The 19,718-nt window shown below is 35.1% G+C and overlaps 2 protein-coding genes across 2 annotated transcripts; both read right to left on the minus strand.

Annotated features, from left to right (window-relative positions):
• Window positions 1-827: 827 nt before the first annotated feature.
• Window positions 828-1,730, minus strand: LOC110113773 (agamous-like MADS-box protein AGL80). Its single transcript, XM_020846459.1, has one exon. The coding sequence runs from the start codon at window positions 1,728-1,730 to the stop codon at window positions 828-830; it is 903 nt and encodes a 300-aa protein (XP_020702118.1).
• A 2,693-nt stretch (window positions 1,731-4,423) lies between these two features.
• On the minus strand, window positions 4,424-18,410 carry LOC110113787 (ISWI chromatin-remodeling complex ATPase CHR11). The gene is made up of 25 exons (XM_020846483.2): window positions 18,106-18,410; window positions 17,578-17,709; window positions 17,338-17,444; window positions 16,075-16,187; window positions 10,924-11,021; window positions 10,400-10,579; window positions 10,030-10,251; window positions 9,678-9,812; window positions 9,307-9,589; window positions 9,157-9,230; window positions 8,653-8,873; window positions 8,487-8,574; window positions 8,266-8,359; window positions 7,981-8,169; window positions 7,873-7,904; window positions 7,648-7,724; window positions 7,420-7,509; window positions 7,262-7,331; window positions 6,621-6,675; window positions 6,482-6,540; window positions 6,243-6,408; window positions 5,954-6,132; window positions 5,657-5,872; window positions 5,306-5,416; window positions 4,424-4,788 (listed from the first exon to the last, which is right to left on the minus strand). Exons 1-25 carry the CDS (start codon window positions 18,343-18,345, stop codon window positions 4,765-4,767), a joined length of 3,255 nt encoding a protein of 1,084 aa, XP_020702142.1. The 5' UTR covers window positions 18,346-18,410; the 3' UTR covers window positions 4,424-4,764.
• Between the last annotated feature and the right edge of the window lie 1,308 nt (window positions 18,411-19,718).

A 19,718-nucleotide genomic window follows, 5' to 3' on the forward strand; every position in this document is an offset into this window, starting at 1 on the left:
ATTAATTTATAATTGCAAATAAATAGTGAAAATCTCAAGGGATGTCTAAGATAGTCAATGTATACCTTAAAGTAGTTGAATCAATAAAGATCAATTACATAGCTTATTTTTAGCTTCTTATGGGTGTCAATTTTGGGTCACAGGTCGAGTTTGGGGCGAACCTGAAACTAATCTGGCACTATTCGGGTCAAATCGAACCCGCTCTTTTTTACAAGCGGGTCAATTTTTTGAAATCGAACCCACCCCACTTTGGGTCCGTGTCAACCTGACACGACCCGAATGACCTGGGGCCAGCCAAAAGATGTTAGTTTTCTATTATAAAAAAATGAGTCAATATCCGATTTTCAAGTCAATATAGGGTTTCAGTGTAAAAAATAGGCCAATTTCGGGTTTCTGTGTCAACCCAAATCCTACCCGATTTTTAAAACGGGTTTATTTATTGAACTTGAATCCGACCATTTTCGAGTCCGGATTGATCATAACCCGAAATTTTCCAGGCTAGTTTTTGAGTCGTGTCAAATATTGACACCTCTAGCTTATCTTGATATGTTGGTTGGACCTGTGGCTATTAACATCTTGGATTTAAGTCTTGCGATGTAGGTGTGAATTTGTCTTAATTGGACTAAATATCAAAATTGAAAAAAAAAAAAAAAAACTATAGATCAGTTTGGATTATTTATTTTATTTAAAATAATTGTGGGACCTATAATTTATAAAAAAAAAAAAATATAACTATGACATATACAATTGTGGCATACAGCATATCCTCATATCAGAACTAAAAAGATCAAAGAAATCAACAAATCAAACAGCTCATAAACAACATCTCAAACTCCTAAATCCGGCTGAAATAAATTCGAACAACCAGAAAACAACCCGTCGTCCCACCCAAACACGCCGTCCGTCCAACCATCCACGCCGCCGACCACCGTCTCCTCCATTGCCGGCGCCGGAAGCAACAGAGGCAAAGCCTGAGTCTCCACCTCACTGCTCCTAAGCATCAAAATCCGATCTTGCATAGCTTCATCCAATGCCGGCGCCGGAAGCAACGGAGGCAAAGCCTGAGTCTCCACCTCGCTGCTCCTAAGCATCAAAATCCGAGCTTCCGCCGCCTCATTCATTGCCGGCGCCGGAAGCAACAGAGGCAAAGCCTGAGTCTCCACCTCGCTGCTCCTAAGCATCAAAATCCGAGCTTCCGCCGCCTCATCCATTGCCGGCGCCGGAAGCAACAGAGGCAAAGTTTGCGTCTCCACCTCATTGCTCCTAAGCATCAAAATCCGAGATTCCACAGCCTCAATCCTTCTCCCTACCGCCCTTCCAACCAATCCAAGCTCATCCGTTCCCAAATCACACACCGAACGCCCAACCATGCACTGAAGAAGCAGAATTTCCCCTGCAAGATCGTCATTATCCGCCATGATTCGGCTGACCTGCCCTCTCAACTTCTCAATTTGCTTCAACAGAAATTTCTCCTGGTTCATCATATTGTTCTCCTTGCCCAAACCTTCTGTGGCGTTGAACCGGTTCAGAAGTTCTGCCGCCTCCCCCGTTGAAGGCCATACCTCCGGCTCTGTTTCTTGCGGAGAGTAGATGATAGCGCAAGCTGGAACATTGCAGAGAACGGAAAGCTCATAAACCTTCTTTAAAAGCCCATGGCGTCGTTTTCTCAGCGTAATGCGGCGAGCGGCGTCGTTTGCTATGTAGGCCAGTTTGGTCTTCTTTCTCGCCATTGTTGACTTAAAAGTTAAATCTTGAGAGTCAGAAGAGGAAGGAGGAGCTGATATATATAGAAGGGTAAGAATAAAAATCAGAGATTTATTATGATTTGATTCGGTATTTATAAAAGGAAAGCCGTTGCAATTTGATCCGAAATTATCTCAGAAAATCATACAACAAATCAAAAAACTCATAAATAACCTCTCAATAACTTTCAACATAGCTTAGTTACCTATGTGGTCTACGTCTCTTCTTCCCTAAAATTTGGAAGATAATTTTATAAGATTTTTTTTTAGCATATTTTTTAACGGAATTCAATGTAACATGAACTAATTATTAAAGCTCATCAAGTCCAAATTGAGAATATGCTATTATTGGAAACTTAAAAAAAAAAATTGGATAAAAATTTTTTGGAGTAAAATTTGAATCAAGATTTATGATGTATTCTAAGACTATAGGAATACTATTAATAATTTAAAACATAACACCATTGGTAGATAATTGTAGTCTATAATTATAATAGGATGTCATGTTGCAAAATTAAACAAATTCTAACCACACATATATGTATATATATCTTTATGTCGTTCTAGCCAAATCAGTTCGATTTGATGCATAAGCGGTTTTAAAACTAGACCGGACCGGTCTTGTGGTAGGTTCACAATTGAACCGGTCGAACCGATCTGTCCGATCCGATTTTTAAAATCTTGTGTGTGTATGTATATACATATATACTAAACATTGTACACATGTTCTTACTCTGTTCCGTAAGAGTGACGTAATGAATTTCTTCATCTCTATCTTTTGTATGTGTTTGTGAGTGTTTTATATACATGTGAATGCATGAACTTTATTATGAAGCGAGTGTCTATATGCAAGCAAACAAAACTTAGATTTTTTTTTTCTTAGGAGTGCCGCAACATGGGGGTTGGCGGCATTGCGACATTGAGCTCTCTATATTTTTGAAAAAATTTGGGGAACACTGTGATGCTTGGTTGGGCGTTGGAGGATCGCTATATTGAGCATCACGATGCCATATTATATATACGCGCGCGCACACACACACGTACGCGCGCACACACACACTACAAAATTTGAGATTTTTCTAATTAAAAATTATAATTTCAGAGTGCAAATATTGGGATAACTTCATATTCATTAAATTTTCACCGTCTTACTTTACGTATGTTATAAATATGAGTACTCATAATATTTGACTATTCATGATATTTTAATATTTTCTTTGAGAATTTCTATGAGGTATATCATAAAGCGGGTTTTTTTTGAGTAATTTAGAAAATGATTCTAATCATAAAAGCCTAAATTATCTTGAAGGAATGCTTGATTGTTGGGTTGAATAAGACCTAAAATGAAAATTGTATTAGCCATGGGCTGAGCTTGCCGGTGGCATCTAAGCACAACTAAGAGTCTAGGAATCTCTCCTGAGCTTACAGAAGGGAGAAGAAGTTACCAATCTCTTGCATTTGGGATGATACCTAGTCTTAAATTTCTTCTCCTAACTACTTCCATAGTGAGCCCTTTTTTTTATGTTTCTTCTTTATTCTCAAATATTTTGCCCTCCTTGTCTTTTGGTTCCATAGCCAATGTTCCTGATGTTCATAATTCGTCTGATCAATTAATGCAATGAAGGTTAAAAGGCCGAATAATTATTAGGCCCGGACACCTGACGTAGCTCTACATCCGGATGCCAATAACATATCGCCAAGTGCTCTTACTCTTTACCGCGCGGCCCGACGACCCGGACCGGTATTGCTATGTATTGACTGATTTATGCAGACTGGGGTATTGCTCGATATTGCTCGGCAATAACGAAAAATACCAATCTGTCAAGACTAATACCTAACAATACCCCGATTTTACTAGTTATTGCTAGGTATTGATCTTGACAGAGCGGTATTTCTCATTATTGCAAAGCAATACCGAATAATACCTAATAATACCGAGCAATACCTAGCAATACCCGAACATAACAATACCGGGTTCCGGCATGGGTTGGACCGCACGGTAAAAAATAAGAGCACATGACGACATATTATTGATATCAGGATGTAGAATTATGTCAGGTGTCCAGACCTAATAATTATTCCTAAATGCCAGAGCGAGCACTATAAAATAAATCGTTTTTTTCTTTTCACTGTAAAATAAATCGTAGTTCAGACTTGGATAGTTTTAGGGTTAGGATTCAATTAAAGTAGCTACATTTTTTTATAGAAGTGCTTGCGAAGTTGTTATAATAAAAGCAATTAAAAAAAAAAAAAAACTGTTGATGAACACTACTAAAAAAAAGACCTTGGCTCTCTTCAACTATCACACATCAGTAGATTTGGATGTAAATTCTCAAATTTTTTAAAAATAACAAAAAAAATAATTTTCAAACAACAAATTAAAAAAATGAAAAATAAAATAATAAAAAAACTATCACAAATAAATCTTAGCCATCATCAAATGCACAAGCAGATAGTTTAGAATGTATCTGCAAATTTGAGGGCAAATATTAATGTTTCATTTAGGACAACTTTCATACTGCTTTTTAAAATTAAAGAGCAAGAAGAAAGCCGCCCTAAACGAAGAACAACTTTCTTAGAAATTTTTAGAACAATTTTTCCATAAAAAAAAACATACTTAAGATTCTCATAAAAATATTAAGAAAACTATCACAAATAAAGCCTAAATGAATGCCAAAAGATGCTGGACAATAACTTAAATTTTATGCTTTATAAAAATAAAGATCACAGATACAAAAATCCCAACTATGTTAGCAGTCAGGTAAAAATATTGGCCGAGACGAACAAATTTAGGCTGAGGGCATGCAATGGTCAAAATAAGGTTGCAGGGAATGGCTATCAAAAGCAAAGCCCATAAGCTCCAAAGCGTGAGCCAGCAAATAATGAATCATAGGAAAGGTGGTGTCAGAAAATAGAGCAGCTAAACCTTCATTTGCATCTTTGGCAGACTGGAATTAGTCTTTTGGCCTGCCCAAAAAAACTATAAGGCCCTGAGAATCTTCACGAGGAGCACATTGGAGCCTCACTGGTTTCCTCTTTTAGTACCCTGAGTAACAAAATCCATCACTTATTCGGCATAAGAAATTGATTCGGAGAGATTTAAAGGAGTTTTGTAGTCTGCTAAGGAAGCTTAACTTGCTAGCGACTGAGGTTTTGTTTGGGACTGTTTCTTAAAGCAGCTCATTAGTATAAAAAGATTTAATTTTTATATTAAAAAACTGTTTTAAGAAGCAATAAGAAAACAGTCCCGAACAAAACCTAAATTTCAATATAGATATATATAGAAATTTGAAGAGGGATAAGAAAAGTGTTTTGTCATATCAGAACATGGTACAAAGTCAATCCAAATAGATGATTCAAAGTCGTTAATAACTGCGGTTAGATCCTTTTTTTTTTCTGTCGCCAGCAATCAGAGTGCATCAAAAACAAAAGCTTTTGCTTTCTAAGTTTTCATTTCTTGTAAAATGATTCTAACATAATTATCTTAATTTGCCAAACTTGATTATACGGCATGTCTGGAAAAGAGCAATCTTTCAAATAAACTAAGGAAGATGCTGACTTACAGAACCAAGATAATCATCCATAACTGATTGTTTTCGCCTCTTAAAGGAGGCCAAAGCAGGGTTCTCTGCAGTTGGTGGCTTCATCATGGACCTCTTTGTTGGTGTTGACTTCTGAAAGTATGAAAAAAAAGAAGATATAACTTAGAAAAAAAGCAATGTGATAATGTTATATGTTCTTCACATGATGAAGGAGGCCAAAGTCAAGTGAGCGCATAATTAGGAAGCAGTAGAATAATCAATGCAATTAAAGTTTCATATCAATGCAAAATCAGAGCCTAATATCCAGTAATTTGGATAATTCCTCAATAATAATGACAAATACGGGAAAAATTTAAGGTTAAGAAAGGAAACCTTAGCGAGTTTTTTATCTTTCCGAGCTTGCCGCTCCCTCTCATCAAGTTCTTGATTTTCCTTCTCCACCAAACGGATTAGGGTATCGCATCGCCTAGCAAGTTCTTGAGTTGTACGGGACTTCACAAACCAGTCAAATCGGAACAAGGGTGAAGTACGAAAAGCTGACTTCAATTCATCCCAGTTTCCATAACCAAGTTTGTGCACCATGCATAACTGAAACAAACAAGTTATCTTATAGCCCCTCACTAGCTGAAGAGAAGATGAGGATCTTGTGAATTGAGTATATTACAGTACCATGAAACGATCACATTCTTCATTGTACAATTTTCCTTTGTTCTGTCCATATTGAATCTTTAGCTCCAACCATGGGTTCTTATAGCGGTCCAACTTCTTTCCTATAGCTCTCATTATTTCATCCTTTCGTGAAATTCTTGCTTCACCTCTTTCAATATTCTTAATTATTCGGTCGTAGTCTAAAAAAATATATATAATAAAAATAAGCAAAGAAAAGAAGCTTCCTAAATTGAAATAGAGTTCATTTAAAACATAAGAAGAAGAAAAAATAAAGACTCAATATCTTTACCATTCAATTCCTTATATCTTTCTTTGAAGACTTTGGAATATCGCTCAACCTCCTCTTCTGTTTTACCCTCCATTTCCAAAGATATACCTTTGATATCATTACGACCATATTTTTCACATGCTCGAGTGAATGCATTAAAATCTCTCCTTGTCCATGTTGTGAAGCCCTTAAAATCGCGGTAATATATCAAGCAAATGTTTGCAACAATTGGGTTTTAGCTTTTATGGGACAAAACTCACCTCCTCTAACAATTGCACTTTTTCTTCCTGTTCCTCTGCAGTCAATGGTTCACCAACATCTAAAACAATGCACAAACTTAAATTAAAAGCCTATATTGTTAATAGAGGAAAGACATTCCACTTACAAAAATTTTCATACCATCCGGCTCATCACCATCAGTCATCGTGTCTTTTGACTGATTCTTTTGTTGTGTCTGCCAATTGATTAAAAACAAATAAAATCAGAATTCTAGGAACAATTAAAACATACTATGCACGCCATATCAGACTGAAAACAAAAAAAAATATTATAATGGCTCGAATTATGAGGAGACAGATAAGTGTAGCATGCTTAAGAGACCGTTCTTTTGAAGCGATTTTCCATGTGGGCTCTTTCTAAAGAAAGACACATGAAAAGAAATGGATTCTCTGAAGCAGGCAAGGAAATTTATAAACAGACAAACTGAATCTTATAGGATTTTACAATACTGGTAAGAGTTAGGGTAGGTTGGGAGGGGGGAAATATCAGTGGAGAGAATTGCATGAAACTAAAATCCAGGATGGGAAAATACAAGGCCAGCTGTAGTATTCACAGATGCCAGACAGTTAATTAATACATAATTTAGTCTGAAATGTAGAATTAGAAGCTCATTCTGCAAAAAAAAAGAACTAGCTTGGAATGCTTCCCTAATGTAGTCCTCAAATTAAATTCCAGTGTGTGAAATTTGAAACAAAATCAATTGTATAAATTGATCGAATTGAATAGTTGACAGTAGACAAAAGGGTAACAATTGTACTCACCATGAGGTACCGAACTTCCTTTTCATATAGCTCATTTAACCTCTGCGTATTAAAGAACTGAAAGTCATGCCTGAAAATTACACCAAAATTAACATGAAGTGCAAGTCTTCTGGGCATGCAAGTAGCTGGAAAAACAATAAGCAAAGAATGAAACTTACAATTGAGGCATGCGAGGAATTCGTGGTTCTCTGGGTTTCGTTGGAGCTCCTTGTCGCATTGCTTGCTTGAAGTAGTCCGTGTCGGAGTAACTGAAAAAGAAAAGAAGAAACAAAAATTAAACATGTGTAGATTTTGACTTAAAATATGAAATAAAAAGAACAATATGCCAGTTTTCATGAGTCAAGAAGAAAGAATACATGAATATGCATAAATGAATGTAATCTTACTTGCGCTTCCGTTCTCTTTTCGGAGGTTCAATCCAGTTCTCAGCAGCCAGCTTTTTGAAGTCAATTTTGTTGTCCTCCTACATGGTACATATCAAGGGTGGTTAGTTTGGAGGTAGCATAACTATAAAATCTAAAGAACAGAAGCATTTGTCATAGACTCATAGCATCAGAAAGTCTAAGATAAAGAGAAATGTTTAAGCTTAGAAGAAAATATCATGACAGTACCTTCTCATCATCAAAGACAAACAACTCAGCATCTGTTAGGATGACAAAGATGTCAGAAAGATAAATCAACAAAAAAAAAATGAAAATCAGCATAAGTATTATGCATACTGTCATCCATTTTAAACTTGATTGCGTCCTCAGTAAACTTTTTCATCTTCACATCAAGTTCAGCAGTTGCCTCCTCTCCTTTAGCTATAATACGATCAATATCTTCATCTGTTATCGTGCTGTCCTTGGAACTAAATACCATCTCAGCACCAAAGCGCACCATTTGGAGTAATTCATCTTTATTAACAGCTGTATCCAAGAAAATCATGACCTAAAGCATTTTATATGCAGAAAAGAAGAAACAATACGAGAAGATTACAAAATAATCAGCAAATCTTTATTTACCCTTCTGCTCTGCCAAACGACCTTGTTGAATCACTAAAGCATCTAATGCAAGTTTCTTGTAAGCCCTCTCAATAACTTTTTCCTCAATAGTATACTGCAGAATGCATATGACCGAGTGATTACATCTTTATGATATTTTCCATTAAATTACATCAGTAGGTGATGCGGATAAGGGTGTTAGAATTGATAAAGGAGATAGTGATTTGGGAGAAATGCTAAACCTCTGTGCAGAAGCGGAACACTTGGACTTCTTTCTTTTGGCCAATCCTATGGGCACGATCTTGGGCTTGTAAATCAACTTGTGGATTCCTATATAAGATAATAGGTAATCCAGCATAGGTACGTAGCTCAGAATAATCTAGAAAAGCAATGACCACCAAAAATTACCAATCACTATCATAAAGGATGACAACATCAGCAGTAGCAAGGTTAATTCCGAGGCCACCAGCTCTTGTTGAAAGCAAGAAAATGAATTTTTCACTTCCTGGACGATTGAATGCCTCAATTGAAGCATCCCGTTCCTCACCGCCAGTATTTCCATCAATCCGACAATATTTATAACCCTGAAAAAGTAAATAGTCCTCCAAAATATCCAGAAGCCTGGTCATCTGAATTTGCAAGAAATAACAAGTAATAAATAGCATATTCACAGAAGATAATATTAAATCAAATGTTAAGAAATAAACATAAAAAGGGATGAAATAACAATTGACATGCTGAGGAATAATAGGTAGTATCAATCTTTTTCCAATCATCTGGCAAAATCATGTCAGTTTCGAACAATGAAAATGAAAAAAGTTGCTAAAAGAAAAGATATTTCAGGCATCCTACACGATTCTACATTACAATGTCCATCGATTAGAAAAAAATTATATTATAGAAGAAGTAAACCTGTGAAAATATCAGAACTCTAGAGTCCCGCTCCTTTAACTTGGGTAATAATTTATCAAGAAGCACCATTTTTCCTGCAAAACATATTCACGTTATCATGCATATAAAGAAGTAGAAAAACAGACAGAAAGTAATGGAAGCGATTACAACCTGCATTAGTAATAAGATGCTCTCCAGTTGTATAAGGAGGGCCAGGTTCTGCACCTTGGAATAAATATGGATGATTACAGCATTTACGTAGCTGCATGGCAATGTTTAAAAGACGTTTGCGCTCTCCACCAGCATTAATGACCTCCAAATCTTTCTGAAGCAGAGCGCGATAATATTGCTTTTGCATCTGGGACATCCCTACTTTAAGTATAGTTTCCTTCTTAGGTGGAAGACCTTTTTCCACATCAGACTTGAGCCTTCTAAGCAAGAATGGCCTCAAAACCTTCAAAATATTGACAATTAATTTCTTATTAATGGCATAGCTAATGTGAATGGTATAAGATTATCAGAAAAATGGCTTCCATCTTTACCTTATGAAGCTGTTGAACAACCTCTTGCTGGTCATTTTCTCCAGATATTTGGAACCATTGATCAAAAGTTTCAGCTGAACTAAATATCTCAGGAAGTAGGAAGTTTAGAAGAGCCCACAGTTCATGAAGATTGTTCTGGACATGTCATGCATGGTAACGAGCTTTTCATGAACTTTTTAAGCAGAATCCAGAACGGTGCAATAAATATGAAATAAAGGAAAATGTATAAAAGACCGTGGATGTTTTATACTGTGAGCTGGAATATTATTTTTGAATGACCAATGCTACATACATGAGGGTGAGACTTTCAAGAACATGGCAATTTCCAGAAGAGAAAAAGGAGGTAACTTACCTGGAGAGGAGTACCGGTAATGAGAAGCCGATAGTTTGCACTGTAGAGCCTCATTGTTTTGGAAAGAAGAGAATTCTCATTCTTTATACGATGGGCCTCATCAATGATAATGTAACGCCAACTAAAGCGTCTCAGAGCAGTTTTCTCTTTGATGGCCATTTCAAAACTAGTAACACATACATCAAATTTTCCAGCCACTAATAGGTTCTCCCTTATATTTGCCTACAACATTGACGAGCAAAAGGAATAATAAACACAAGTTTATTTTCGGTCCATTACTTGCCTCCAAAGAAACAAACAAAAAAAAATGAAAAAAAAGGCACAAGCAGATGAGAGAGAGAAAGAGAGAGAGCATCTGCTGAGGTCTAACCCTTTCTTCAGGATTTCCAAGAAACTTCACAGCACGTAGAATAGGACAGAAGCGTCTGATCTCCCTCATCCAATTGCCAAGAGTAGACTTAGGAGCAACCACCATGTGAGGGCCTGTTATCCCTCTAAATTCATGCAAATAACCCAACAGAGAAATGGTTTGTAGTGTTTTCCCAAGACCCTGGAAAGCCAGATAAGATAAGAACAGTAAAGCATGAGTAGGTGCAAACATCAATCAAGAAAAGAAAAACTACATAATACAAATCCCTAGTCATTTGTTCAACAGATACAAATAACATATATTAAAAGAACAATGCTTTACTCCCCAAATAAACACGTTTAAAATGAGTATCCACTGATTTTCATGTCCAAAACTGCTGTGAACCATCAAGCCCACTCTCTATGATTGGGCCACAAAAGTTATGGACACTATAAACAAAACCTCACAGTAAGTGTGCATTAATTGACGAGTTTAACATTACTCATATTAAAAATACCAGAACTTGAGACACTTGCTATGTTTACCATCTCATCAGCTAAAATTCCATTGATCCCATTTTCATACAATCTGATGAGCCAATTCAGTCCAGCTAGTTGATAATCCCTCATTTTCCCTTGTATACCTGCAAAAGTTCAATCTAAAAAGTATAATAATCATATATGGAAAACAATAGCTACCATATTTAAATTCAAAGAGGTCACGGTGACAATTAAAATAGCAGCATTACTAGCAGAAATTAAGATTGCCTAAGCTTTAGGATACATAGAAGATTCCAATTCTGGAGCCTATTTCCTTCAATAAGAAAATTATACTTCTAACCTTATTAAGAAGTACTCAAACGAGATATACAATATGATGAATCGGGAATAGACATTCACATGGCACTTAAATTTTTAGAAAGTGGCTTTCAAAATCTAGAGCTAGTGCTCACTATCATCTCCCATACTCCAAGTTTCTGACATACCTTTAGCTTTCAAATATTTCAATAAAAAACCCATTCATGTCCCTAAGTCAATCTGATAGGAAGTACTTGAGTTCGCAAGTAACCACACGGGTAATACTTGAGTTCGCAAGCAATCCTACCAATAATCGGCAAAAACAATGAGCAAAAGGGCTGATTTCAATAGAAATCAGCAAAAAGCAATGCGGGAATTCTTGTAGGATGAGGAATAAAACTTCGATTCAAATAACAAACACGAACACAAAGCAAGATACAATTTCCCTCAATTCGAGAGAAAGGAAAACTCTCCACAATCTCTAGCAAAAAGCTTAGAGCCCAAAACAAACCCTTGATCTCAAAATTTCTCTCAATCTCAAGATGGAACCCTAATTCTATCATTACTCCCTAATTAAAGCTAAAGGAGGGATACAAATTCCCTAAACACCCTTGTAATTCAAAATCTCCCTCCCAATATTAAATTTAAATCAAACTGGGGCCCACAAGGTGGCCCCCCCTCCCCTCTTCCTTGCTGGTTCCGCCGGCTATACACAAGGACCGGTCCGGGTTGGACCGGTTCAGTCGGCCCCTCCTGGGCCAGCCTATCACAATCCTAATGGCAATGAATTCAAAATGCATTGAAATCCTTCTAGCTCTACACTCGGGGTTTAATTTAAATGCCTAATCAAGCTACAAATATTCTTTATCACAATTTTCCATTGAGGTAAGAGTCTTCATGACATCACAGAAACTTAGGAATGAAACCAATTCAAACTTTGAGATGTCCTTATTGATTAAATTTTATATTAATACAAAAAAATGCAATACTACCAATTCTTTCCCTTTATGCTCAACAATGTTCAACATATGAATTATAAGAACTGTGCAGGTGGAGCAGATAAAAGCTTATTGAAAGGTGTGATCAAGGGTCTATTTGGATCAAATTGTTTGCTTTCCTTTTTAAAACACAAATAGTTATTTGAGATGATACTCTACATCTCCATTCTAAAAATTTATGCACACCCAAGTTACTTTACACAACTTGCATCTATCTCCAGCATCCATTGCAAAGAACCTGATGAATTTACCCCCATATTATTCCCTATCACGATCAATTTTTCACGAAAAGGTCTTCTTCCTCCCATCTAGACGAAATAAAACAATGATAGCTTGAAGAACATTTTCGCTGCAGCAAAGGATGCGCAAAAGGCTTTGGTTCTTAAAAAAACCGAGATCATCAAACCAATAATTCAAAGGGCATGCCCATTGATTTAGTCACATTAAGTCACATGGAGGATCCTTTGGAGAGGACCTATGCAAAAGCAAACCTGAATATGGGTTTCTTTTAGGTGTGGAGGGACAATGGAAGAATATGAGGAAGAGGAGGTTCGTTGATGGTTTGATGCTTCTCTATTCAGGGACTTGCTACCAAGGTAGTGCAAGCTCTTGCTAGGAATCAAAAGGAAGGAGTGTGTTGCATGGTTGGATTGGTAGAGATATTATAAGTCTACTGATTTATTTTTCTTTATTAGCACATTAATTTGTTTATCTACTTGAGTTTTGATTACCAATGATGTTCCGAAAAATTTAAGTGGCGCTCATTTCCCCCTAAGAATGTATCCTATAGCATATGTGGTTGATTCAATGGTATGGAAAAGATGAGTTTTCTAGAGAATGCTAGTCTTAGATATTTGCTCTAATAGTTCCGAAAAATAAATGCATTTCCAAATGAAGCTGACTATAGTACATTGTTCATGTTTTGGATGCTTCAAGAATAATGAATTTTTATTTTTTTAAAAAAACATTATTTAAACCTACTTGACCATCTCCCAACCTTATCACCTGCCAAAATCCACTCAAATCTCTAACAATTTTGCTGCCCCCTACCCAATATAGCCCATATCTTCTCAACCGCCCATTTGAATAAACAAAAAGATTAAAAAACTCTCTTTCCTGATGTCAAGGTCACCTAACCAGCTTGTCTCTCTGCTTTCTCCTACTCCTCCTACTCTACCTGAGTCCTTGGCTCCATCGCCACAAGCTGAAAGCCATTGTCAGCTCTCAACCTCCCAGCCCCTTCTCCTCACTTGGCCAAAACCCCAGCAAAATTTTATTAAATGTAATTTTTAAGTAATTATAATTAAAAAACAATTAAATGTTTGAAATTAAAACTTAAATTATTATTAATTTTTTTATTTAAAAAACATCTAATCAATTTTTTTTTAATTTTATAATTACTTGAAAAATTACATTTAATAATTTTTAATTAAAAAATAACCAAAGTACCTTTATATTTAACACCATTAACTCTAGCATTGAATGTTATGACAAAAAATCTCATTTTAAAGAGTTGGGGGATCAAATTGATCTCTCAAAAGAGTTGAGGACCATTTTGATCCCTCACAAAGAGTTGAAAGATCATTTTGATCATTTTCTCACAAAAAATATGTGCATGGTTATAAATGGTTTTAAAACCCAAGCTTGAAAAAGTAGTTTAACGAACCCATCCATAAGAAAATATCTTTTTAACAATATAATTATGACCCTTCTAATAACATCAAATCATGTGTTCCCTCAAGAAGATCCCTACTCATGGAAAACACACTCGTAGAATAACTTCTCAATCTCCATGAAGTGAAGATGGCTTTATTTTGGTCACACATCAAAGATGGGAATATAAAAGCACAAAAAAATGATAGCTAAAATATTACTCTCATACTATATTATTGAAATATGCCCGACCAACTAGCTTTAGATTTCAAAGATGTAAACTAAAAAATACATATATCATATTAGCTTACCAGAATCATCAAGCCTTATTATAGACTTAAACTAACATTTCTAAATACTTTAAAGAGATCATGATTATGTTATCAAGCATCAAGACTTTCTTGTCATGCAATAACCCCTCAGGTTGTTTACAAGTACCCAATCTCTCTAGTCAAAAAACACATAAAAAATAATCAATAACATACATTGTGTTTTTTAGCAAGTACATAGAATCAATCCCATTATACTTTCCCATAATTTGAAACTTGCTATCTCCTTTCATCATAACTAGACATGCTTTTACAAGAAGAGTTCCTTGAACCATCTTTTATAAACAAAGTGACACTAAACAGTATAATTTTCAATGGGTTTTCCATTCTTATTTACTTTTTATATGAAGCTAACCACTAAATTTCTCTGAAAAAATTTAATGGAATTCACCTACCTATTCCAGCATTAGTTCTTTTGGTTATAAATATCTTATATATACAATAAAATCAATATCGCATGTTAGCCTAGTTAGGATTTTAATGAAATGTTTGCAAAGAATTAGTATGCGTGATTGCATAAGCTAGTTCAAGCCAAGGATAAGCTTAATTCAAAATAGCTGCCAAGAAGTTTGTGCACATGAAAGACTAAATTTATTTTTTAAATGAAAAGAAATAAAAACTTTCCCATAATTGCCAAAAAAGATTGTCATTATACTTATAAACTATTAGCTTGAAAGGCAATTACATGATGGTTATAATACTAAGGGACCATTTGGTTTGTTTAAAAAGAAATACATAGTAAAAAGAATACAATGTAAAAGAAATATAATATATTTAAAATATCTTAGAGTTCTTTGAATGAATATAAAATAAATGCAATTAATTACTTTTTTTTGTTTGGCTTGAAGTAAAATGAATGCAATATAAAACCCAACGATGGTGGTAGTCGATGGCAGGCGGTGACGGTGGTAGCAAAACCAGTGGTGAAGGTGGCCAAAGGCGATAGGTTGGGGGAGGTAGCCGCAATAGCTAGCTGGCGCCGACGATGACAGGTAGTGGTGGCTGGCGATAATGACAAAAAAGGTGGTCGACAAGGACGACGAAGGAGAACTTATAGTGTTTTAGAAATCAACCAAATCTAATGATTTTCAAATACACCAAATTGAACTAAAGGGTAAATTCCAAATACTTCAAAATTTTAATATGTATTTCTTTTACTTCAAATTAAACACCAATATTTTTAAAACCCGTATTTTTATAATAGTTTACATCCATTTTATTTCAAACAAAACACCCTCTAAGTGAGTATGTCTACCACCACCAAAAATAAGAGTGTCAATTCAAATTGGTGAGTCAACTTTGGGTTTGATGCAAAATCAACTTGACCTAAATATGCTTGACCCAAAGCCAACCCATTTATCATGCAAGTCAAAATATTTGACCGGATCCCGACTCGAACAGAATTCATCTTACATAAAATTGGTCCATTTATTATATGAATCATGTAATTTCTTTGATCAATATGACTCATTTAACCTAAATACAATATGTTTAACCCAAACACGACCTATTTTACTTGAACCCAACCCCTTAAAATTGGAAGTAAATGATAATCGAATCAATTTCTAGTCAATTTTGAATTTTTGGGCCAACCGGAACCCCATCCAAAAATTTAATTGAGACAAAATTTATAATCCAAATCTAACATGAATAATAATTGGGCCAAATTCAACCTAAATTTTTTTAGTTGTATTCGGGTAGGGTCATTTCTTGATACCCCAAACAAAAATCATCATAAATGAGATCTATCGGTATTTATAAATGAACTATAGTATATATAAAAGTTCTATTGGTATCTATGACTTAACTAGAGTAAATCTAAAAGGAAATATATTGGTAACTAGGAATAAAGATTACCCATAATTAAAAAAAGGGCTGTCATAATACATTGATAAAACATTAGCTAGTAAGGCAATTACATGATGGTTGTGTTACCAAGCGAGTCCCTCTAGCACCACCAAGGCCATCTTCTTCCTCCTTAAGGCACTCTTCATCTTCTTCCTCTTCAGTAAGTTTGGAAGCATGACGACCTCTACAAATTTGTTGTTATTCAATCAAGCCATAAGAAGAATTAAAGATCAACTTCATGTAAAATAAATGTATTCCTTCAATTATAACAATATTACTAATTGTACACAAACCAACATGTTTCAATTAACAAAAAAATGGAATGTTTCAATTATGAAAAGCATAGCATATACGAGAAATCTGATTTGATCGAATTATCATCACGGAAAGTAGCTTCATATGTAACATTGTCTCAAGCATTAAAAGAAACTATTCAAAGGAACCTTAGCAACCATTGCAATACTAATACTTGTTGCATTACTATATACACCACTAACACCAGTTCATATAGTTGGTAAAACAAAGTAAATATAGTACTTAAAATCAGGCCACATCAGAATAACTTTACATAGACAAAAGAATCTTTCAAAATCTTTCATTCACATCAAAAAGAGCATTTTCTTGAAAATTGAGCATGGATAATTCTTGCAACGCACAAAGAAGTCAATAAATTACATTTTCTATGAAAGTAGGTAAACTCATGCATCATGAAATATAAGAGATGAGTTATGAAAGTTTCCAGAGCCAGTGGAAACTGGAAGGCAAAAAAGTTAGTGAAAGCATAATATTTCTCTCGAATATTCTACCAGAGAATCCAGTATCAACTATGTCATTTTTTAGAAGACTAAAACTAAAAGGCATGCACAAAACATAGTGCAGCTGGAATTTTATCTAATAAAGACATCAAAAGCTTATTGCCAGCATCATAACTTTCGTTAAATGTATTATAGAATTAATGAAGAACTAAAGAACAAAACTAGTTAGAAATAAAGCAAAACTTGAGGGGTATCAAATATCTTGAATTTTGTAAGTAAATAAAGCTAGGTTTAAAAATATTGGGGAGCCATATAGGATTACATAAATGATTTCATTTGTTAAAGTTTTTTAATTGTTTTTTTTTTGTGAATAACTCCTCACCATATATATATATATATATATATACAGAGAGAGAGAGAGAGAACCGGTTTTCATAAAGTCAATACCAATTAATGTTGATAATGATGAGTTTCATAGTAAAAAAATGAAAGCAAGAGTTCAATAATCTGATAGATTCAGAAACTTCCGTAATTTTTAAACAAATATAAGAAACTCAGATTCGTAAAATTAAACATTACCTTCCTCTAGGCTTCTTATCTGATACAGATTGAGACCCCTTAGCAAAATGAGCAAATATCTCTGTCTGTTGCAGCAGATACTTCAGTCGGCCCTTTCCCTTGTTATTCTAGCAATGCAAATCAGTAATCAGTAATCTGCAAATGCTATTAGTTTTATCTTTTATTAGCAATAGCCTCAAAGCCATGCTAGAATTAAAGATGGAACCCAGAGAACCCGATCAAAATATGATATTCACAGACCATGTCAGCTTCAATGGAAGCATTCTGTGCATCTAATAACTCTTGAATCTTCTGCTTCTTCATTCTTTGCATGTCTTTCAGCCTGGCTTTTTCCCGCTTCCCAATCTCAGCCTTCTCAGTTGTTTCTTCAGTCTGAAAACACAATGAAAATACTTTCATATCATAGCACAAACTCCGAAAAAAGCTCGCATTCAAAACATGTAAACTATTCAAAAAATAGCTCATTTAGTCCCACAACCTTCTATGCACGAATGCAATAACAACGACCATCGAGAACATCATTAAAATGACCACGAAAGCCAAAGACCGATACAAAGCAAACAAAAAAAGACAATAAAACCAAGATAAACAAACTGCAAAGCAACAAAAACGACCAATAATTATTTTTTTTAATATTAAAAACCTGTAAGCAATGATAAGCAACCCAAGTTCAGAAAAAACCTAATGGCTCGCTTAAAACCTTACAACAACAACAACAAAAATCAACGAAATCAAAGCTATTTCCACCATTCACTCCAATCTCATCACCTGCTCATTCTCCTCGTCTTCTGTCTTCACATCCCCATCCCCCACGGCACGATCGTCCTCAGTTGATTGCGAGTCCTCCTCATCCTGGATCGTTGTCCCCGCGACTGCCTCGAGCTCTTCCTCGTCCTCTAGGTCCGCAGACATCTCGTTCTGTTGCTCCTCATCTTCCTCGGAGGAGGACATCGATCCGCTGGAAGGGGTATCGCCCGATAGATCCTCCGTATGAGCGTGCTTAGCCATGGAGAATTCGAGGGTTTCCTAGATTTCCCGGACGAAAGGGGGAAAATTGAAAAATACGCGTCCGAGAGCGACCAATAAAGGAAAACAGCGCCTAATTCCTCAACTTATATAGGCGCGAGGGAGTCGCTCATGTGGGGTTCTTCAAGCGTGCGAGTCGCCCATTCCCGCCAAAATGTGAAAATTAGTAAGGCCAAATGTGTCATTCTAATGATATGGCAAAGGCCTCATTTTATATTTTAAAGTTAGAAAATATTTTTTAACAATTAGTAGATGTTGGAAAACATTAATAGGGATTAAATTTATTAAAGTACTATGTTTTTTTCAAAATAATAGTTTTATTTTTACACAAAATAAATAAATTAAAATTATTATTTTTCAAAAATATTTTTTATGAGCTATTGAACTAATATTATACCTATGTAAATTTTATTTGATTCTCCTATTTGGGATATATATATCATTAACCTACAAATATAGAGAAATTTCTTATGCCTTCGGCTTAGTAAATTTGTTTTGATGTGTTTGAGTAAAATGTTAGATCATGTGCATTTTGAGGTTTTCTAATTTGTGGAAGCCTTAACTACCTCTAGATGGTGCTATAATATCATTGACATTACCTCTGAATCCTTTTTTTTTTTTGGTTAATTTTTGTTGAGATTTGTAATTTCTTTTTTTAACCTTTTTTCCAGTAGGTCACCTATCCCAAAATTGTTCTGGGATGAGCACACTTAACTGCAGAGTTTCTTAAATGAAATTTCAATCATTACATCAAAAAGTGTCTCGATGTTTAAGAGTTTAGCTTTTTTTTACTTAATAGATTTCACAATCTCTCTCATTTAAGTAACTGATGTCCTTATCAACATCTTTATCCCATAATCATCTATTAGGTAGATAGGATTCTAGAGGTAGCCCCTACAAGTTCAAGTGGTGGCTCCCGTCATGTAGCATTTTTCCCATACAAGGTTCAAGAGTGTAGCTCCCAAGGTGTAGTACTTTGTCTTGTATGACACTTAGTGCCCATCTTTTCAGCTGGTATATTGCTCTGATACCATTTGTAATATCTCAAACTCTTAACTATCAAGATATTATCCACTTTGATCTAAGAGTCTCACGATTTTGTCCTGTTTGTGTAACTTTTCAGTACATCACCCATCTAAGAATTGCTCCATGATGAGCACACATAATTGCAGTTTCTTAATGAAATTCCAACCATTAAAAAAAAAAGCATCTCAATGTTTAAGAGCTTATGTTTCTTTTACTTAAGGGGTTTCACACTTCTAACATCACTTTTTTGTTTGAATTGCTATACATTTCAATCTTTTTATTCTTAATTGGAATTGGTTGGGCGTGGCCCTCAAATTTTCTAAAAACTT

The sequence above is a fragment of the Dendrobium catenatum genome, unplaced genomic scaffold, assembly GCF_001605985.2.
Source record: "Dendrobium catenatum unplaced genomic scaffold, ASM160598v2 fragScaff_scaffold_1117, whole genome shotgun sequence".
Classification (NCBI taxonomy): Eukaryota; Viridiplantae; Streptophyta; class Magnoliopsida; order Asparagales; family Orchidaceae; genus Dendrobium; species Dendrobium catenatum.